Consider the following 22347-nt stretch of genomic DNA (forward strand, 5'->3'; position numbering starts at 1 on the left):
AAAATTAACAGTTTCATGAGCTATAACCCACAATTGTTAGCTATTTTTTATCATTTAGACCCCAATTTTAGTCTTTAAACATGAAATTACTGCAAAACTATTGGAAATTTTGGCAGTGCCTTGTTTTAAAAGCATCATTCTTAAATTGTAGTAGAAAGAACTAATATGCTAGTTTTAAGGGGTAATTTTGCAAATATTAATATTTGAGAGGCAAGCTTGCAAATGTTGAACATTTGAGGGGCGTATATGCTAAAACCTCGATAATATTAGTTCAACATTGCCATACCTGCTGAAAACTGATATTACAAATGTTACAGAAATCTGGAAAAAAATCAGCAGGCAGCAAATATACGCATCTGTTACAACTTACATATTTGCTGAAAACTGATGAATCTATCTCCTGGATATATATTCTACAAGGCGTCTATCAAGCTCAAAATGTTGAATCAGAATATTCTGCAAATGCATAAAGAGAAAACTGGTTAAACCTTTACCAACTCATTTATGTAATAGAAATTCATAACTGGGAATAAACTACTCACATGTAGTAAGCGAAATGACGCAACTTTAGAAACATGCAGTTCTGTTCCATTAAGCTTGTGCTTAAACAAATTACTAAGTGATTTGATCTTTATACAATATCATCTTAAATATATCACAGATCCCAACGAGAAACGGAAATAAAATCAGATCAGTTAGTTGCAATTAAGTATATAACCAATTGGCAGTGTATAATCATATTTAAAAACAAAAACTGATCTTTTAATTCGTGCATGCCATACAACTATCTGTCCTGCCCTTTAGCTTCGACTGAGATGAGAATAATTAGGCAAATTGAACACCAAGATCCCCAGTAGTTATCAAGTAGTTACCTTTTGTTCCCAACTGATTCCTTTACAGCTCTACTAGGCCTATAGATTAAAAACTAAATGCTTAAAACATGCCTGTATCTTCTTCTTCTTCTTTTTTATTTTTTATTTTTACATGTAGAGAGGTTTCTAAAATATTCAAAAGGCAAACTGTATAAATATTTTTTTAAGTTTAAGGACATTGTAGCAAATGTGTTACGGGGAAGAAGCAAATTTATAGGCCCATGAACCATCCTAATCATTGATTTGTATATTCTGCACTAATGGAAATAATATGAAAAATTGTCAACTACCTTATCATCATAAGTTCATAACTATGATTACTGGTTCCGGCAGCTTTTTGATATATCACCCCTTTCATTTTCTGCCACTTGAAAGAGTGCAAGGTGACTTCATCCCCATGCTAGACTAACGCTCAGAGAAGAAGAGTGAGAAATTTGAAGACAGTTGGTAGACTTATTATCGTTGCACGAGGTCGCAAGTTAAAGACATGCAACAACTAGCATATTAGGAATACTTTCTATAGGGAGGGGGTAAGACGGAACCACTTTTTGTTCAAGAAAAAACATTCAGACAGGAAAAATATATACTGCCTAAACTGATTGCCTGATTCAATTTATAAGCTTTTCTTAAGGTTGAAGTCCAAATTCTCTACATGACTACTGTTGTAACCTCAACATGTGACACTTCAGAGGATAACAGTGACACACAACATTATCAGGTAAGAAACAAAAATGAAAATGTTAAGAGAAAAAGTAAAATATGGCACTGTTGTGGAGAGCGAAAGTGGGAGCTAAGCAGTAAGACAAGGCTCAAGTTGTTAACACTTCGGCGAGTTTTAGCGGGCAAAAAGTGTGAAGGTTTTTTCGAAAATAAAAGCTTAAAAGGCAATAAAAAACATTTACAAAATAGGAGATACTTTAAGTATATGCATAACAAAGAAAAAGGTAAGTAATTTATACTAAACCATTAATGAGGACAATAAACATCCACAAAAAGAAGATATGCGCAACATAATGTTCTAAATCTTGGGGCCTAAAGCATCCCAAAATCCATATAGAGAAGCAGGGGTTAAGCGGGCTTTTTACGTTTTTTTGAAATATGGTAAACTAGCTCCATGTTTAAAAACCTCGTAAAAAGTGGATAAAGTCGGAAGAAATACCTTAGTAATAGTTGGTGCAGGAGCGTCAACAATGATATCTGGTAATCGTGCCACTTCCGAGGCATTGTCAAATAAAATATAGGTTGGAAGCTGACCTGTAACTGCAAATCCAAATGGTAAAAGGCTAAGAGAATTGAGATAATAGTTTCTAAAATATGATCCAGATGCAGTAAAAAATGCACAGACTATGAAAATTACAAAAGGATTATAGGAATTGTACCACTTAAAGATATTCCAAATTTTTCTGCAGCATTAGGGAAGTGCCCAAGGTCGACTATCCCAAAAGATAAATTCTTATTCGCATAACTGTCAATAATTTCAGCATATTATGTATTAAGCAGCCAATAACATTATCAAATAATGTAATAACAAACGCAAAGTTGCAAAATAGTGAATACAGAAGTTTTTTTTATTTATTTATGAAAGGGTTGGTGCACTATCATATAACAATAAATCTCCGAAAAAAGTTCTGTCCTGCTTTTTTACATGTGGCACGAGCATGTATAACTGATAATCTTTCTGTATCTAGAGCAATATTTTTACAGATCATTGGAGAAATACTATGATGAATATTGTGCATAAAGTTCTTTCTCAAAGCTCTAAATAACTCACGTGATGGACAGATCAGGGAAAATGCGACTTGTGCGTATACATGTCGACGAACACAAAGCTCGAAACTCAACCTGTCAACCAGAAAACTTGGCCCTTTCAGAATATCTCAACCTATAAGAAAAATCAGTCTATTTGTGAACAATTTCGGTTGGTTTAAGGAGAAGTCACATGAACAAATATGAAGCAAAGAGAGTATCATGAGCTATAGTTATGCCTAAAGGAGCATAAGTAAATACTAGAAAGGTCAGTACACAGTAGGAAGTTAATTTCTCATACTGGTAAACAATTAATATCTTTAATGATGGATTTATAATTCTACTCAACTTTTAGATGAATTGTACTTATATAATTTGATCACTTGCTTATAATTCTATCATACGGATATTAACTGCCTGGGCTCTTATTTGCATAGTAATCAGATTCATAGTGACTCAGTGAATCATGATAAAATGCAGTTTCACCACTTTTAATGATAAAGGTGAATAATATATATAACTAACCAGCCAAAACCTCGACTTGCTTCCTTCTGTCAATAAGCTTTCCAGTTGCAATGGAGTCAGATGACTTGAATCACCTAAATATGTCAGTAGAATAAAGACACAGGAAATAAATCAGTTCTCTGCAGATCAAAGATGTATAGATTTATGAAATCTAATATAATTCATGTATCAATGCACGGAGAAAAGGCCATACCAAGACCATCGTATGGTGGTTGTTGAGTTAAAATGAAAATAACTGGAAAAAAAAGGAGTCAGGAGAATATATATAACATTTACTCTTTGACAAACTCAATATTCTAAAGTTGACAAAAATCACAATATTCATCTCAAGCTAAAGGAAGGTCCCATAGTAGAAGTCCTAGAAGCATTTGCCTAAATAGAAAATTATGATAATAACCTAAATGAAAGAACTTTAGGAGGCAAAACAGAATAACTTTGTAAGTTTAAGATGCTCTATCCTACAAATAAGAGTGAGACCTATCATAGCTGAGCACCAACAAACTCAGAAAGAACTTGAACTTGTCTATGTAACTGATGGATTTTGTCTAGTCAAAATCATATTATTAGCTATCACTTTTCATTCTTGTTATGTGATACATATTTGTCTCCCCGTTCCTGCTTTTGCAAGTTTTCCATGTCCAAAATACATGTTGTTTTGGTCGCTCTCCGTGTCATTGCTTCATGGAACAGCAATTTGTATACAGATTTGAGAGCCAAAACAGTTAACACATGTTACAAAAAATATAATGGTGTTTACCCTCCATTATTTCCTGCACTAAGTGTTCCTTTATTTTCTAGTTATTTCAGTTTTAAAACCCATTTCTTTCATTGTTATTACCTTCAATTTCCATTTATTTGATTTGAAAATGCTGGAAATACTTTTAGTTTATCATCTCTCAGGTTCAGAAAAGTAATTTTCTTCCTTTTTTTCTTTCTTTCTTTTTCTTTCTTTTTATTTCCATAAACTGGAAAAGTATTCATCTCTTGGATAAACTCCACATTTAATTTAAGAACAAACAACCTACGAAACACCAAGTAAAACAATTGTTCATGCTCAGGCTGTCAAATTACATTCAAGGTCAATCACAAAGATTAAAGCAAGAATCAACAAATTTAATCATATATGAAGACCCTAAAGTATGCATTAAGCAATTCAGAATCCATTTAAATGACTGCAGGAACAATAGATTAGACGATGTGAAACCTTGAATAGATTAAACATCCAAGCTGAATGTGCAATGAACTTGCTTACAAATTATAGGATTTGATACCTTCTACCTAGTGTCTACTTGGCATTCCATGTCACAATCTGCTAATAAGTTCAGAAAGATCAATAAGTGAAATATATATACCTACAAATGCCGCCAAGTAACATAAAGCCAGGTGATAGTCAATAATTGAAGCGGCTCCAAAAAGGAAGAACTACAACAACACAATCAAGAGGAGCAATACATCAGGCATTTCAGTTTGATTTACAGAGCTGCTTACAGAAAGCTAACTTCAAAATACAAATTGGAACTTGGAAATAAAATGGCATATCATGAGCTGCTTTCAAGTTTTCTCTGAATCAGGTAAAATTAGAGAGAACATAGTAAGAATGATGCATGGACCATAGTAATAGATAGTAAGTAACCTTTTTAAGTGCAAGATCAATGAGTTGACATCACACAATGAGTTAGTTGACATCACCTTTGCGTAAAACAGAGTATCAGCAATAAATCCATCCCAGGTTTCCTCCTTCACTATCTGTTCAATAATAACAGATGGAAAGACAGATGTCACTCACTGAAGACTAATTTAAGATATGTAAATATGTAATCACTAAGGAAATTCTCTTTCACCTAACGATCTAGCAGTAAAAACCAGACACCCAGAAAACATAAGCTTCTTATTCAGGATGACATTTTCTAATGAGATTAATGATTTAAAATAAGAAAATTATGCAATGGATATTTGGTTTAAAATATCCATGTTCAAGTCTCCTCCCTAGACACAATGTTTATGAATATCTGAGTCGGGCAATTGTGGCAACACCAATACACCACGTTTCAGGTTGGCTCTATGGCTTATATTCTTCCTAACAGATGAATGCAATTCCCAGTAGGACAATTTTGGAGGTACAATCCTACCTATCTTTGCCTTCAACTCATCATAGAAGTCTATATATAAGGCAAAGAACGTTGCCACAAACGAACTACAAAAACACCTTTACTAACAGAAAAGTTGTACGAAGAAGGCTAAAAACAGTCATTTTAATATAAAGCTGAAGTTATAATGAGCAAGTTTCCTTCTAAACATAATATTAATAATCAATGCTAGCTACATAGGACATTGGCCAGCCACTTGTGTCAGTTATTACTTGGAGAGAATTAGAAAATTTTGGCTCTTGAGATGGACCATTTGATTACCTCGAGTAGCTTAAATCTCCAGTTAAAATGCAAGCATCTTCTTCATAGTGTATCATCACATAACCTAGTCATGGAACTAGTCTCAAAACTAACTGCAAACTCTCGTGCACTTGTCAATGCACTACAAAATGAAGAACCATATCGAGATCATTTCAAGAATTTGTATGCAGAGAACCAGCACAGCAAGAGAATAAAAATAGGCCCTTCTTCCCAGAACAACTCATGTAATGCCATTGACTTTGATGGTCGTTAGCAATATCGTGAATAGCACAGAATGAATTTTTTGAAAGTATAAAGCTATCCTTATTGTCAAAAGTATTCATCAACGACTAGTTTCAGGTTATTGTGAAACAAATAGTTTTGCTTCAAACAACCAGCTTTCTATATCTTTTCTTCTTTACTATCCCCATTCATTAATATATATGATTGACGGCATGTGATATGCATTTTGACATATAAATTTCTTTCTTCTTTCTTCTTTCTTCTTTCTTCTTTTTTTGTGCAGATGTGCAACAACACTACAGACAGCTTCCAATGCATTCAGACATTGACCTGATTATTGATTCTAAGCAGCATTAACTAAATACTTCATACCCCCATAGCTCCAATTGTAAAATTTGGTTGACATTTTGGGCAACAGATGCACATGCATCAAGACTATATCGATCATTTCCGATATACAAAGAAATATTCATCTATCTCAGGAACACTCAATAGACATAGTTAATTCATATGCTTACAAGCATATAATTGCATTATGCTTCACCTTCGGCATAGAAGGAACATATGCCCACAAAGGAACAGCCTTTCACCAACTAAATACATGATTTGTTAGTATTTGTTTGTAAAAAAAAACAAGATAGTCCCACATTGGAATTTTGAACATTCTTTTAGAGGTTTAAAAGCATTGAATGCTTATTGGGCTTTGAATAATGGATCAAAGTGTAGGCTTCTAAACCCGCGTGCGGGTAGCGCGAATAATACGCGATTTTGACGCGATTATTAGACGCACTTAGCACTTTGCACGCTTGCCGCTGCCGCTTAAATGTTCTATTTTTTATATATATAATTATATATTGAATATATTTTATTTTAATGTTATTTTGAATTTTAAAAATTATGAAAAGACAAGTGACTGTTGAAAAGTGGCTGTTTGTTCCAAAGGGTGTTTTGAAAAGTTGTGACTGTTGGAAGCACCTTTTCAAAACTTTAAATAGTTTATGTTTTCAAATATCTATTTACAATTCTTTTTCTGAATCTTTTCTATCAAAAACTTCTGCAATATTACAAACTTGTTTCACAACGAATTAAGGAAAATTCCAGATTTGCTTACTGGAATTTTCATTTTCTGTTGTATCCTGGGAAGAAAATTTGCATTAACCTGAAGCAGCTTTGAATATCAAGTGGGGGCAAATATTTCTTTAAGGAAAGTGTTTCACGCCTCAGAATTTCTGTCTCCTTCAATTTTAAAACTAACAATCTTAAAGAAATATCTCTGCTACAATGGAGTCGGAATCAATCAAGGTGATGAATCAAGACATGGTCAAATTGGACCGATTCGACGGGAACAATTTCTCTCGCTGGCAAGACAAGATGATGTTTCTTCTTACAACATTGAAGATCTCCTACATCCTCAACCCCAACCTACAACCCATAGAAGATCCAAAACCAAGTGCAGACGACAAACAACCTACTGAGGAGGAAATAGAAGAAATCAAAAAGCAAAAGGCAAAACGGGAGGAAGATGAAGTGTTGTGTCGCGGTCACATTTTGAACACACTTTCGAACCGCTTATATGATCTTTTCACGAGGATAAAATCGGCAAGGGAGATCTGGAACGCACTGGAATTTAAATACAAAGCCGAAGAGGAAGGTACAAACAAGTATTTAATTGCAAAATATCTAGAATATAAAATGGTTGATGACAAGTCTGTCCTAGAGCAAGTTCATGAATTGGAGGTTCTGGTTAATAAGATTCATGTTCTCAAAATAGTTCTTCCAGAGTCTTTTCAAGTTGCTGCAATTATTGCAAAACTACCATCAACTTGGAAAGATTATTCGAAGAAACTAATGCATAAAACTGAGGATATCTCTTTGGAACAACTTCAGAAGAATCTTAGAATTGAAGAGGAGTCACGCATACGTGATTCGAAAAATTCTGTCCAAAGTGATTGTAAGGTCCACACCGTGGAGAAGAATGAATCTTCGGTAAAAAATGTGAACCTTTAAGTAAAGAAAAGTGGACAACACTTTAAAAAGAAGAATTTTCAGAAGAAAAAGGGGTCCTGTTTTATTTGCGGCAAGCCTGGACATTTTGCTAAAGAATGTCGTCACAAAAAAATAATAATGTAAAATCAAAGGCTTCTGCAAATATGATAGAAGAGAATCTGATCGTTATGATTTCTGAAATCAATATGGCTTCTGTTAAGTCTGGATGGTGGCTTGATTCTGAAGCAACAATCCACGTTTGCAAGGACAAATCCTTGTTCAAAGGATTTGAAGAAATTTCAAAAATTACAAAAGTGCAAATGGGGAATAATGCTTGTGCAAAGGTTGCTGGAAAAGGGACTGTTGATATAGATTTTACTTCTGGAAAGAAATTGACTCTTATAAATGTTCTGTATGTACCCGAAGTTAGAAAGAACTTAGTTTCTGTTGATCTTCTTTGTAAGAAAGGGTTTCGGGTTGCTTTTGAGTCAAATAATGTTATCCTGTCTAAGAACGGGATGTTTGTGGGAAAGGGCTACTCTTGTGATGGAATGTATCAACTAAGTATTAATAATAAAGTTATATCTTCTGTTTATATTGTTGAGTCTTCATATTTATGGCATGATCGCTTAGCACATTTAAATTTTCGCTATTTGAAAAATATGAGAAAGTTAGACTTCATTAACTTTAATGGTGAATTTGATAAATGTGAAATTTGTGCTAAGTCTAAATTAACAAAGAAATCTTTTCCAAGTGTTTCTCGCAAAGATTCTAAAGTTTTAGATTTAATACATTCTGATATATGTGAATTGAATGGTATGTTAACTAGAGGAGGAAAAAGATACTTTATCACTTTTGTTGATGATTGCAGTAGATATATGTATGTTTATCTTTTAAGAACAAAAGATGAAGCTTTTGATATGTTTAAAAAATACAAAACAGAAGTTGAAAATCAACTTGAAAGGAAAATTAAAGTATTACGTTCTGATAGAGGTGGTGAATATTTTTCTGATAACTTTAATACTTTTTGTGAAGAACATGGCATTATTCATCAATGTACAGCACCTTATATTCCCCAACAGAATGGTTTAGCCGAAAGAAAAAATAGAACTTTACAAGAAATGATAAATTGTATGCTTAATAATGCTAAGTTACCTTTAAATTTATAGGGAGAAGCTTTGTACATATCATGTTATATTCATAATAGGATTCCCTCTAAAAAGTCAAATATAAGCCCTTATGAGTTATGGAAAGGTAGAAAACCTAATCTGTCATATTTTAAAGTGTGGGGGTGTTTGGCTTATTATAGAGTTCTTGATCCTAAAAGAACAAAACTTGGACCTAGAGCCTTTAAAAGTGTTTTTGTCGGATATGCTGAAAATAGCAAAGCATATAGACTACTTGATTTATCTTCTAAAACTATTGTTGAATCTAGAGATGTTAAATTCTTTGAAAATAAATTTTCTGTAGATTCTGAAAATGTTGAAAATATTCCTATTCTGCTTAACTCTAATAATATTTCTAGTTCTGATTTTCATGCTAAGGAAACGAATATATCTAAAGAAATATCAGAGCCAAGAAGAAGTACTAGAGCAAGAAAAGAGAAATCTTTACCTTCAGATTTTATTTCTCCTGAACAAATTATTTTTCTTGTTGAAGGTGATAGGAATAATAATGTTTTAAATAAACATCCTATAAGTTTTAATCCAGATGATGATCCTAAAACCTTTATAGAAGCAATGTCATCTAGAGATGCTTCACTTTGAAAAGAAGCTGTCAATGATGAAATGGATTCTATAATAGGAAATAGTACTTGGATTTTAGTAGATTTACCTCAAGGATCAAAGCCAATAGGATGTAAATGGGTTTTTAGAAGAAAATATCATTCTGATGGTTCTGTTCAAGCTTTTAAGGCTAAATTGTAGCCAAAGGGTTTAGACAAAAAGAAGGCATAGATTATTTTGAAACATATGCACCTAACGACAAAAATTAGTAGCCAAAGGGTTTAGACAAAGAGCTAAAGGTTTGTTCTTTAAAGAGTTCATGAACCAGGAATAAGCACAAGGCCATAACAGTGCTAAAATATTAATTCTCATTGAAACAATAGATTAGTGTATGTACAATATTCTCCGGTTCTATCACAAAGAGTAATTAGTTTAATGTTAAGGCAACTAACGACTTTGATAGAACTTTGAGGTATTTGTACTAAGTAAAGGTTTAAATCGAAAGATACCTCTACATATGTATACTTATCTCATTTTGTACATATTGCAGATTATTTTTAAATATAATACTATTAAAATGTTTTTTCAAACAAAGTGGGGGATTGTTAGTATTTGTTTGTAAAAAACAAGATAGTCCCACATTGGAATTTTGAACATTCTTTTAGAGGTTTAAAAGCATTGAATGCTTATTGGGCTTTGAATAATGGATCAAAGTGTAGGCTTCTAAACCCGCGTGCGGGTAGCGCGAATAATGCGCGATTTTGACGCGATTATTAGACGCACTTAGCACTTTGCACGCTTGCCGCTGCCGCTTAAATGTTCTATTTTTTATATATATAATTATATATTGAATATATTTTATTTTAATGTTATTTTGAATTTTAAAAATTATGAAAAGACAAGTGACTGTTGAAAAGTGGCTGTTTGTTCCAAAGGGTGTTTTGAAAAGTTGTGACTGTTGGAAGCACCTTTTCAAAACTATAAATAGTTTATGTTTTCAGATATCTATTTACAATTCTTTTTCTGAATCTTTTCTATCAAAAACTTCTGCAATATTACAAACTTGTTTCACAACGAATTAAGGAAAATTTCAGATTTGTTTACTGGAATTTTTATTTTCTGTTGTATCCTGGGAAGAAAATTTGCATTAACCCGAAGCAACTTTGAATATCAAGTGGGGGCAAATATTTCTTTAAGGAAAGTGTTTCACACCTCAGAATTTCTGTCTCCTTTAATTTTAAAACTAACATGATTGGCCTATATAAAACCCTTCTAATTCAATAAAGTCTAAGGTTTAAGCATTAGCACAAGCTAAAGTCCGTCTCCGCCCTAAGAAAGAGCAAAGCTCCTAACAATGTACTACAACAGCAAGATCTGACGTTGCATTTTAGTTCTTTGAGCTCATAAACCGTTAAAGAAAGGGCGCAGAATTAGCATTTAGCAGGTGTAGGATCTTCTTCTTTACCTTAAAACAACACATTTTTAAGTAAATTAGCAACAAAACTTGTTCAATCATTAGGGTTTTAAGATCAAATGGTATACCTTTATCGCTACCAGCACCGAAAACGTAAGAACCGCTTGGATCTCCTGCACTCCAAGAAATCAAATCTCAAATCAGAAACAGCAACAAAACCTAAAATCACAAAAAAAAAATATGAAAAAATCAAAAAAATAAAGGAATCATACGCGGCGAAAGAGGAGATGAGAGAGCTCAGGCGAGAGATCAGGGGAAGCGGCGGATCGAGCGGCGAAGTAAGAGAAGAAGGTGAGGAAATGGAGGAGGTAGAAGGGCTCCGTCGCCATTAGGTTTAGCCACGGAAGTGGGTGGTTATTACGGTTTCTGCCACTCGCCGACATTGCTGCCTCCATTTTTACGCCGCTTCTTGTTGCTTCTCAGATTTCACTCCCTGCTTTCTTGTCGTCTGTCTTGCTTTCTTCGTCCGCTGGTGGCTTAATTGCGGAATTATCCTCCTCTTTCTTGTTGCGTTTACTGAAACACCCTATGCTAACTTGGAATTGCAGTTTTCAGGCTCTCAGGGGGCCTGTTTGGCTAATATTTATTTCTTGAAACCTTATAAGTTGCTTGTTATTTATTTTTACTTATTTTATTAGAGAAAAAAAATAGTATTTTTAATATCAAGGTATTTTCATAGAAACCACCTTAAAAATAAGGTAATTATATAGAAAGCACCTTTTAATTTTAATTTATACGTAAACTATCTTTAAAATGGATTTGTGCTGCAGATATCCACCTCTTAGACAAAAATTTTACTAAAAATTCAAAATTACATATAATAGTGTATTTGGATGGAGAGTAGGCAAGGGTAGGAGAAGAGAATTTGGGAGTTCACTTTGTTTGGGAGTTTCCTTGAGAGGGGTAATGAAAGGAAGCGAATGGAAAATTCACATTAAGAATCTAGCCATTTCCCAACTCCCCCCACCAAAAAAAAAAAAAAAAAAAAAAAAAAAAAAAAAAGCATTTCCCAACCCCCCCCACCAAAAAAAAAAAAAAAAAACAAAAACAAAAACAAAAACAAAACAAAACAAAACAAACTACAAAATCTGGGTGTCGAGAATAGAAAGAGAGAGGAAATAGTTACAGAAGGTGTTTGACCCTTTATTACTAGGGAGCAACGGTTGAGATTTAATTATGATACATGTTCTTTCCATTTCATTCCCTTAGGGCGTGTTTGGATTTCAATGGGGTTAAGGGAAGTTAAGAAAAACTAGGTGAGAGAAGAGAAGATAAGAGAAGAGAAGGAAGTTCCATTCTCCTTGGTTACACCCCAATTTGGGGGATAACAAATTTTATACCATTAAGGGGTGAACTAAGGAGAACTAGGGTGAATAACTTCACTTCCTAAATATTCCCAAACAATGTGAATGGTTCCCCTAACTTCCCTTCTTCCTTATTCCCCTTAATCCAAACAAGCCATTAAGGTTTATTTGGATAGAGGAGAACATGATAGAAGGAAAGGTAGGGGAATACATTCACTCTGTTTGGAAAGTTTTTAAGAGTGAAAATGTTGGTTACCCCCTACATTTATTAGAAATCAACCACCCCCCCTCCCCGCCAAAAAAAAAGGTGGAGCCTAAGGAATGGAATTACCTTACCTACCATTCTATTCTCTCCCCTCTTTACTCTTTACTTCCCCTACTCCTAGTGAAATCCAAACATGCTCTTAGTTAAAAAGCTCTTATAGATAGAACAAGTTGTCATCCATTCCTTTTACTAAACTATCAAACAAGATATTATATTTTCTCTCTCCTACTCTACCTTCCTTTTTTCTATGTTATATTCTCTTCCTTTTTTTGTAGTAAACTCCCAAGCACTCTATTAAAGAACTCACATCAAGACACATGACTTATTTTTTTAATGTTTAGGTCTTGTTAACTTGAATTTTTAAGCATATTTTTGTTTTTTAATTAATAGGGAGGCGTAGTTGATTACAACAAAAACCCACTTTAAAAATAGTTTATGTATGAATTAAAATTGAAGAGTGATTTTCCTAAATTATCATATTTTAAAGATGACTAGTCTGTATGCACGTGGTTAAATATCAGCATAATTTATTTTTGGGAAAAATGCTTCCAACCCCCAAAACCCAAGAAAACGTGCCCCCTCCAGACTTTATCAACGGGTGCTTTGCCCTAAAAATAAATATTTTGTTCTCTGAGCCCCCAAAACACAACCCAAGAAATTAAAATATGTGAAGACCATAATACCCTTCTCTCTCTCTTTATGATGATGTTACTGATAGTTAAAATGATTGATGAGCATTGTTATTTTATTATTTTTCCCCTTTTTATTATTTTCATTGTTGATGAGAGGAACTAACTATTTTGTTTGTATTAGGAGATTGTTAAGGTTACGGGTTTAATTGTTAAGGTTATGGATCCCTCCCTCCCTCCCCCCTCTCTCTCTCTCTCTCTCTCTCTCTCTCTCTCTCTTTATCATGATGTTACTGATAGTTGAAATGATTGATGGGAATTGTTATTTTATTATTTTTGTTTTTTATTATTTTCGTTGTTGATGGGAAAACTAATTGTTTTTGTTTGTATTGGAATATTGTTAAGGTTATATGTTTAATTGTAAATGTTACAGGTTTAATTGTTAAGGTTACTGATCAATTGTTAAGCTCTCTCTCTCTCTCTAATTGTTAAGGTTACGAGTTTAATTGTTAAGGTTACGGATTTAATTGTTAAGGTTACGGGTCAATTGTTAAGATTACGAGTTTAATTATTAAGGTTACGTGTTTAAATGTTAATGTTATGAGTTAATTATTAAGGTTATGGATTTAATTGTTAAGGTTACTATGACACCCCTGGATTCACACAAGGCTGCAGTCTAAGGTCAAACCAAAAATGTCAAACCTGTCATGCACCACACCATACAATAACATATTTCACCATCACAATTACCATCTCTCTAGTAGAGTCAATAACAAGTGTAGGTACAAAAGCAAGTAAAAGATAATACAAGAGATAACTGATAAAATGATAGTGATCAAATTAATATTTCATCATCCAACATGCAGAAATACAACGTCAATGTCTGAAGTAAATAAACTGGAGTTCTCAACAAGTCTCAAATACAAAATGTCTGAATAAGAAGAAATAAGACACACAATCTTTACAACTTCTAGAATAAAACCCTCAAATGTCTAATCAAAAGTCTACAGTGGAGCTCAAAAGAAAAATATAACTAAAGTAGACAGCTGAATCACTAAAGTGCATCGTCGTCAACCTGCGACTCTCTGGGTACCTGGCTCGTTACCTGAAAGGGGAGGAACAACGAGCGTCAAAGCGCTAGCGAGCAACATCACAACCAACCCCAAGGGATAGGACTCGTTGTATACAAAAAATACAGTTAATACATAAATATACATAAAATCACTAATCCTATTTAGGAAATTACAACACGAGCATAGGTACGTCGAGCGAAATAATCCAAATAAGGAAACCCTTATGTATATACCTTGTAGCTCAAATTGTAACTTCTTAACAATAAGAGGATTTTAGTATTAGGAAATTACAACACGAGCATAGGTACGTCGAGCGAAATAATCCAAACAAGAAAACCCTCATGTATATACCTTGTATCTCAAATTATAAATCCCTAAACACCAAACCCGACATCTAATACATGAACAATAATAAAAAGAAGACAACCCATCTCAGAACTTAAAATACTGTGTCATGTCACAACTCACATAAGTGTCATGTCCAGCCTATGCAAGTATAAGTGTCATACTCAAGGTCTAAACTGGTGTCCAACACATGGACTAAAACTAGATGTAGTTGATGTCCAACAACTGGACTGCATATGTAAATTGTCCAACACATGGACTGAGAAATGAATATCCAACACATGGACTGAACGTGATAAATTTCCAACACATGGACTACATATAATAATTGCTCAACACATGGACTAAATGAAATATATGAAAAGATGCATATACACTAATTTCACACGTGTCTCGGTGTGGTAAACTAGACTTGTGTCCGCAAGTCATCTCACATGTAGAGATACAAAATAAACATAAATTTCTAATATCAGATATTCGAGGCGACTCCTCGTTCACATTAAAGTACGTAGTAAAAGTAAACATGCATAAACACTTTCAGTTAAACTGAAACAATCCAAACAGATCCAAACTAAGGAAAAATTAGAAATTTCCTCATCAGTCGACTCATAAGTCGACTGGGATCATCGGTTGACTCATTGGTCGACCAGACAAACAGAAAGGAAAACTGTAAATTTCCCGTCAATCAACTCATTGGTCGACTCATCAGTCGACTCATAAGTCGGCTGATAAGTCGACTGATTGGTCGACTGAGCAGAAAATTCCCAGCTTTCTACATACGTTAATTATCTACAAAAAATTTCAACCTAAAGTTCCTCTTCATCATTTCTAGCAAAAATAAATATAATTCTTACATGTATGTACTAAACTGAAACGAAAGATTTGCATGTACTTACGTACATTAAAATCCTAAACATATTTATACATGTATAAAAATGTATTGAAATCGATAAATGTCAAAGAAACCCATGTTTAAATCTAATTCCAAATCTGGATCTACATTACAAAACGTTAGTGAGTTTTTTATTAACTAAAACATTTAAATCTTACAACTCATATTATAAAGAATCTATCTTTATACACAAAATGCGTTTTAGGCTCAAAAATCCGAATTAAAACTCAGAAAAAAATTATACAAATAGTGGGTATAGGACTGGGCGAGATGTTACTCGCCTCTGGTATGCTACAAAACTCCTAAATCCGTGAGAGAACGATCCCCTTCGCTGCATTGCGCCAAAAACCCGCTGCAATTCCTCCAAAAATTCTCCAAAAATCACCAAACACGAAGCTAGGGTTTGAGGGGAGAAAGGGGGCTAGAGTTTCTAGGATCTGAAGGTGTTCTCGGGTAGGAGATATAATATATGAGCGGTCAAACCCAAAACAAAACCAAACAGACCCGCAACTAAAAAAAATCCGAAATCAGCCCGTCAGTCGACTCATAGATCGACTCATCAGTCGACTCATAAGTCGACTGATAAGTCGACTGAGCAGACAAATTTCCAGATACGTGCATGTTTTACTTATTTACCAAAACTAATGCATAAAACTCTAAAAAAATATACTCATACATTTCTAATAACTTGTTATCAAGTATATCTATGACCTCAAGTCATTTACCACAATAGAATTATTTATCATTAATAATTCACATATCTTCATAACAAAAAATAGGGGTTTTACATTCTTCCCCCCTTAAAAGAATTTTGTCCTCGAAATTCAGAAATCATACTTAAACAAATACTATTACTCTAGATAAGCATATTGTGATATTTATATTTAACAATCCAGGATGACTATATTCCTACTCAACCCTTAATCAAATGGAACTAGTATATCGGACGAAAAATCCAAATAAGGAACCCCCCATATATATACCATGTGTTCCAAAATATTAAGAATTAAGCGGAAATATCCTCATTCTAGTGTTAAATCTAAATATAATTACACGAATAATCATACACATAAATCAATCCACTTCCTCAATAGGTGTAGGCTGTAGCGCTACATAGCATCTTCACGATCTCGAAAATCATCTTTGATGTCTATACTTAACCATCTAAAATGTAAATACCCCCACTTAACCCCTAACTAAATGGAACAAGTACATCGAGCAAAAAATCTAAACAAGGAACCCATCATATATATACCATATGTTCCGAGTACTTAAGAGTTAAGTGTTAATACCCTCATTTTAGTGTTAAGTATAAACATCGCCATAAGTCATATATAAGTCGTACCAAAAATTTAATTTACCTGCTCAAATATATGTGGGTAGTCGCGATGCATGTCCTCTTCGCGCTTCCAAAAAATCACCTCAACGCCTCTTCGGTTCCACTGAACTTTCACCAAAGGAATTACCTTGTTTCTAAGCCTCGTGTCCTCTCTAGAAAGTATACAAACCGGAATCTCAATAGTAGTCAAATCCTCCTGAAGCTCTATCTCTGGTACATCCAACACTCTCTGTTGCTCCTCATCATGTAAGTGCTTCTTGAGCATAGAAACATGAAATACATTATGAATACTAGACATCGATGCTAGAAGATCTAGTCTGTATGATACAGCTCCAATGCGCTCCAAAATCCGTAAAGGTCCAATATACCTCGGTGCAAGCTTTCCCCATTTTCCGAATCGCTGAACGCCTTTCATAGGCGATACCTTCAGCATAATGGAATCTCCAACTTGAAACTCTAAGGGTCTTCGTCTCTTATCTGCATAACTCTTTTACCGACTCTGAGCGGCTAAAATCCTCTCTCTGATCAATGCTACCTTCTCAGTAGTCTGCCTCACAAGCTCTGGCCCAAGCATTAAGCTATCATCCGGCTCTGCCCAGCATATCGATGATCTATAAGGTCTCCCGTATAATGCCTCATATGGGGCCATACCGATTGTCACTTGATAACTATTGTTATAAGCGAACTCTATCAATGGAACATGATCCTCTCAGCTACCTTGAAAGTCAATGACACAAGCCCACAACATGTCCTCCAACACCTGGTTCACCCTCTCCATCTGGCCATCCGTCTGTGGGTGAAATACACTGCTATAAGATAGTCTGCTATCAAACGAATCCTGGAAACTCCTCCAAAAATACGAAGTGAACACTGAACCTCGATCCGACACAATTATATCAGGAACTCTATGAAGTCGAACTATCTCCCGAATAAACATCCTCACATACGTCTTAGCTGTATATGTAGTCTTCACTGGAATAAAATGCACTGACTTCGTCAACAGGTCCACTATCACCCAAATACAATCATTCCCTTTCTTCGACTTCGGCAACCCTACAATGAAGTTCATAGAAATATCCGCCTACTTCCACTCTGGGATGGGTAAAGGCTGAAGTGTTCCTGCCAGCCTCTGATGCTCTACCTTCATCTGCTGATAGGTAAAACACTTAGCCACATAGTCTGTAATCTCTCTACGCATACCACTCCACCAGAAGTGTCTCTTCATGTCCTTGTACATCTTAGTGGTCCCTAGATGTACTGTGTACCTAGTACGATGTGCCTCATCAAATAACTCCCTCTTCAGCTTGGCACTAGATGGCATAATAAGCCTACCCTTCATCCGTAGACATCCATTTGCTCTAATGGTCTAATCAGCTTTAGGCTCTTTGGTAATCTCCTCCTTTCGGATTTGAATCCAAGAATCTTCCAGCTGAGCTCTGACAACTCTGATACTCCAAGATGGCTGCACTGACACAGCTCCCAAAAATGCACTAGTTCCACTAATCTCGGGTCTGAAATCAAACTGGCTAAGAGTAAGGAGATCTCGATACAATGAGCACCTCAAAGTCGAAACCCGATGTCGATGCTTCCTTCTTAAAGCATCTGCTACGATGTTCGCCTTCCCCGGATAATACTGGATCGCGAACTCGTAATCTTTGATAAACTCAATCCACCTCCTCTTTCTCTGGTTGAGTTCCTTCTGAGAGATGATGGTCTGTGAACAACTCAAACTACACTCCATACAAGTAGTGCTTCCATGACTTTAGTGTAAATACTACTGCTGCTAACTCCAAGTCATGAGTGGGATAGTTCTGCTCATGCACCATCAACTGCCGTGAGATATATGCTACTACCCTCTGAGTCTGCATCAAGATGCCTCCTAAACCTACTAATGATGTATCTGTGTAGACCACAAATGTCCTGTTGCTGCTTGGAATAGTCAAAACTGGCACTATAGTTAACTTAGTCTTCAAGATATCAAAGGCCTTCTGACACTCTACGCTCTAAATGAACTGTACACCCTTCTTCGTAAGGCGTGTAAGTGGCATCAAAATCTTCGAGAAGTCCTGGATGAACTTCCTATAATAACCGGCTAATCCCAAAAAGCTACGAATCTCTGTCACCATCTTTGGTGGTCCCAATCAAGAACTACTGTAACCTTAGCCGGATCTACTGCTATGCCCTCTCTACTAATGACGTGGCCGAAAAATCTGACTTCTGAAAGCCAAAATTCACACTTGCTGAACTTGGCATATAACTGATGTTCTTATAGAGTCCTCAAAGCTAACTGTAGGTGCTGCTCGTGTTCTGCCTCCGATCTCAAATAAATGAGAATATCATCGATAAAAACAATTACAAACTGATCCAAGAAGGGACGAAAAACCCGGTTCATCAAGTCCATGAATACCGCGGGTGCATTGGTCAACCCAAATGGCATGACCATGAACTCGAAAGATCCATATCGAGTCAGAAAAGTGATCTTGGGAATATCCATCTCCCGAACCTATAACTTATGATAACCAGAACAAAGATCAATTTTTTTTAAGAAATATTGTGCTCCCTACAACTGGTCGAACAAGTCATCAATCCTAGGTAATGGGTACCTATTCTGGGTAGTAACCTTGTTTAACTCTCTATAATCAATACACAAACGCATACTGCTGTCCTTCTTCACGAAGAGAACTGGCGCTCCCCATGGAGAATGACTCCGACGAATAAAACCCTGAGCTAACAACTCGTCCAACTAGGTCTGAAGCTCCCTCATCTCAGCTGGTGCTATGCGATAGGGTGTGCAGGATATCGGGGCTGTGCTCGGCTGTAACTCAATACAAAACTCGACCTCTCTCACAGGAGGTAACCCAGGTATGTCCTGAAAGACATCCTGATACTCTGAGACAACTCTAGTCTCCAATAAATCAATACTCTGATCCCGTCACATCACCTCCTCGATGTACGCCAGAAATGACTCCGCAAAACGGTTACCCTGAAAGGTTGCCACAATCATCTCGGACCCATCAGACGCTTGCAAATTGACTGTCTTCGCAAAGCAGTCAATACTAACATGGTAGGAAGACAACCAATCCATACCAAGGATAACATCAAACTCGGACATATGCAACACTATCAAATCGACAACGAACTCTGACTCATCTAAACTAATAGTACACCTCCTACAAACACTCTCCAGAAGCAATATCTCACCTAAAGGGGTGGAAACTGATAAAGGGGTGTCTAAAGGCTGAGCTACGAGCTGGAGTTTAGTCATAAAAACATACGAAATGAAGGAATGCGTAGCTCCCGAATCGAAGAGAATACGGGCAGGAAAAGAATTCACAAGGAACGTACCCTCTACTATTGCTATCTCTCTAGTAGAGTCAATAACAAGTGTAGGTACAAAAGCAAGTAAAAGATAATACAAGAGATAACTGATGAAATGATAGTGATCAAATTAATATTTCATCATCCAACATGCAGAAATACAAAGTCAATGTCTGAAGTAAATAAACTAGAGTTCTCAACAAGTCTCAAATACAAAATATCTGAATAAGAGGAAATAAGGCACACAACCTTTACAACTTCTAGAATAAAACCCTCAAATGTCTAATCAAAAGTCTACAGTGGAGCTCAAAAGAAAAAGATAACTAAAGTAGACAGCTGAATCACTAAAGTGCATTGTCGTCAACTTGCGACTCTCCGGGCACCTGGCTCGTTACCTGAAAGGGGAGGGACAACGAGCGTCAAAGTGCTAGCGAGCAACATCACAACCAACCCCAAGGGATAAGGCTCGTTGTATACAAAAAATACAGTTAATACATAAATATACATAAAATCACTGATCTTATATAAGAAACTACAACACGAGCATAGGTACGTTGAGCTAAATAATCTAAACAAGGAAACCCTCATGTATATACCTTGTAGCTCAAATTGTAAATTCCTAACAATAAGAGGATTTTAGTATTTAGGAAATTACAACACGAGCATAGGTACGTCGAGTGAAATAATCGAAACAAGGAAACCCTCATGTATATACCTTGTATCTCAAATTGTAAATTCCTAAACACCAAACCTGACATCTAATACAGGAACAATAATAAAAAGAAGATAACCCATCTCAGAACTTAAAATACAGTGTCATGTCACAACTCACATAAGTGTCATGTCTAGCCTATGTAAGTATACGTGTCATACTCAAGGTCTAAACTGGTGTCCAACACATGGACTAAAACTAGAAGTAGTGGATGTCCAACACATGGACTGCATATGTAAATTGTCCAACACATGGACTGTGAAATGAATGTCCAACACATGGACTGAACGTGATAAATTTCCAACACATGGACTACATATAATAATTGCTCAACACATGGACTAAATGAAATATATGAAAAGATGCATATACACTAATTTCACACGTGTCTCGGTGTGCTAAACTAGACTTGTGTCCGCAAGTCATCTCACATGTAGAGATACAAAATAAACATAAATTTCTAATATCAGATATTCGAGGCGACTCCTCGTTCACATTAAAGTACGTAGTAAAAGTAAACATGCATAAACACTTTCAGTTAAACTGAAACAATCCAAACAGATCCAAACTAAGGAAAAATTGGAAATTTCCTCATCAGTCGACTCATGAGTCGACTGGGATCATCAGTCGACTCATTGGTCGACCAGACAAACAGAAAGGAAAACTATAAATTTCTCGTCAGACGACTCATTGGTCGACTCATCAGTTGACTCATAAGTCGGCTGATAAGTCGACTGATTGGTCGACTGAGCAGAAAATTCCCAGTTTTCTACATACGTTAATTATCTGCAAAAAATTTCAATCTAAAGTTCATCTTCATCATTTCTAGCAAAAATAAATATAATTCTTACATGTATGTACCAAACTAAAATGAAAGATTTGCATGTAATTACTTACATTAAAACCCTAAACATATTTATACATGTTTAAAACGTATTAAAATCGATAAATCTCAAAGAAACACATGTTTAAATCTAATTCCAGATCTGGATCTATATTACAAAACATTGGTGAGTTTTTTTATTAACTGAAACATTTAAATCTTACAACCCATATTATAAAGAATCTATCTTTATACACAAAATACGTTTTACGCTCAAAAACCTGAATTAAAACTCAGAAAAAATTATACAAACAGTGGGTATAGGGCTGGGTGAGATGTTACTCACCTCTGGTATGCTGCAAAACTCCTGAATCCGTGAGAGAACGATCCCCTTCGTTGCACCGTGCCAAAAACCCGCTGCAATTCCTCCAAAAATTCCCCAAAAATCACCAAACACGAAGCTAGGGTTTGAGGGGAGAGAGGGGGCTAGGGTTTTTAGGATATGAAGGTGTTCTCGGGTAGGAGATATAATATATGAGTTGTCAAACCTGAAACAAAATCGAACAGACCTACAGCTAAAAGAAAAATCCAAAATCAGCCTGTCAGTCGACTCATAGGTTGGCTCATCAGTCGACTAATAAGTCAACTGATAAGTCGACTGAGCAGACAAATTTTCAGATACATGCATGT

The 22347-nt window shown here is 35.3% G+C and overlaps 1 protein-coding gene across 2 annotated transcripts; it reads right to left on the reverse strand.

The window, feature by feature from the left end:
- LOC109826014 (thioredoxin-related transmembrane protein 2) lies at positions 203–11440 on the reverse strand. Of its 2 annotated transcripts, XM_020392962.1 has the most exons (10): positions 11170–11440; positions 11026–11070; positions 4833–4889; positions 4496–4565; positions 3337–3378; positions 3144–3217; positions 2644–2714; positions 2252–2337; positions 2032–2132; positions 203–456 (listed from the first exon to the last, which is right to left on the reverse strand). In XM_020392962.1, the coding sequence occupies exons 1-10, from the start codon at positions 11350–11352 to the stop codon at positions 394–396; spliced, it is 792 nt and encodes a 263-aa protein (XP_020248551.1). In that variant the 5' UTR covers positions 11353–11440; the 3' UTR covers positions 203–393. The 2 variants fall into 2 exon arrangements, with proteins under 2 accessions (XP_020248551.1, XP_020248559.1); XM_020392970.1 differs by lacking the exon at positions 3337–3378.

This window comes from Asparagus officinalis, chromosome 1 (genome assembly GCF_001876935.1).
Source record: "Asparagus officinalis chromosome 1, Aspof.V1, whole genome shotgun sequence".
Lineage (NCBI taxonomy): Eukaryota > Viridiplantae > Streptophyta > Magnoliopsida > Asparagales > Asparagaceae > Asparagus > Asparagus officinalis.

What these genes read in the sequence shown, in the direction of transcription:
- LOC109826014 (XM_020392962.1), bottom strand. Translation starts at nt 11,352, where the DNA reads ATGGAGGCAGCAATGTCGGCGAGTGGCAGAAACCGTAATAACCACCCA. An exon ending in CGGTGCTGGTAGCGATAAAG is followed by an intron (nt 4,890 to 11,025) that starts GTATACCATTTG and finishes ATTATTGAACAG; the next exon opens with ATAGTGAAGGAGGAAACCTG. An exon ending in CTGCACCAACTATTACTAAG is followed by an intron (nt 457 to 2,031) that starts GTATTTCTTCCG and finishes ATGCATTTGCAG; the next exon opens with AATATTCTGATTCAACATTT.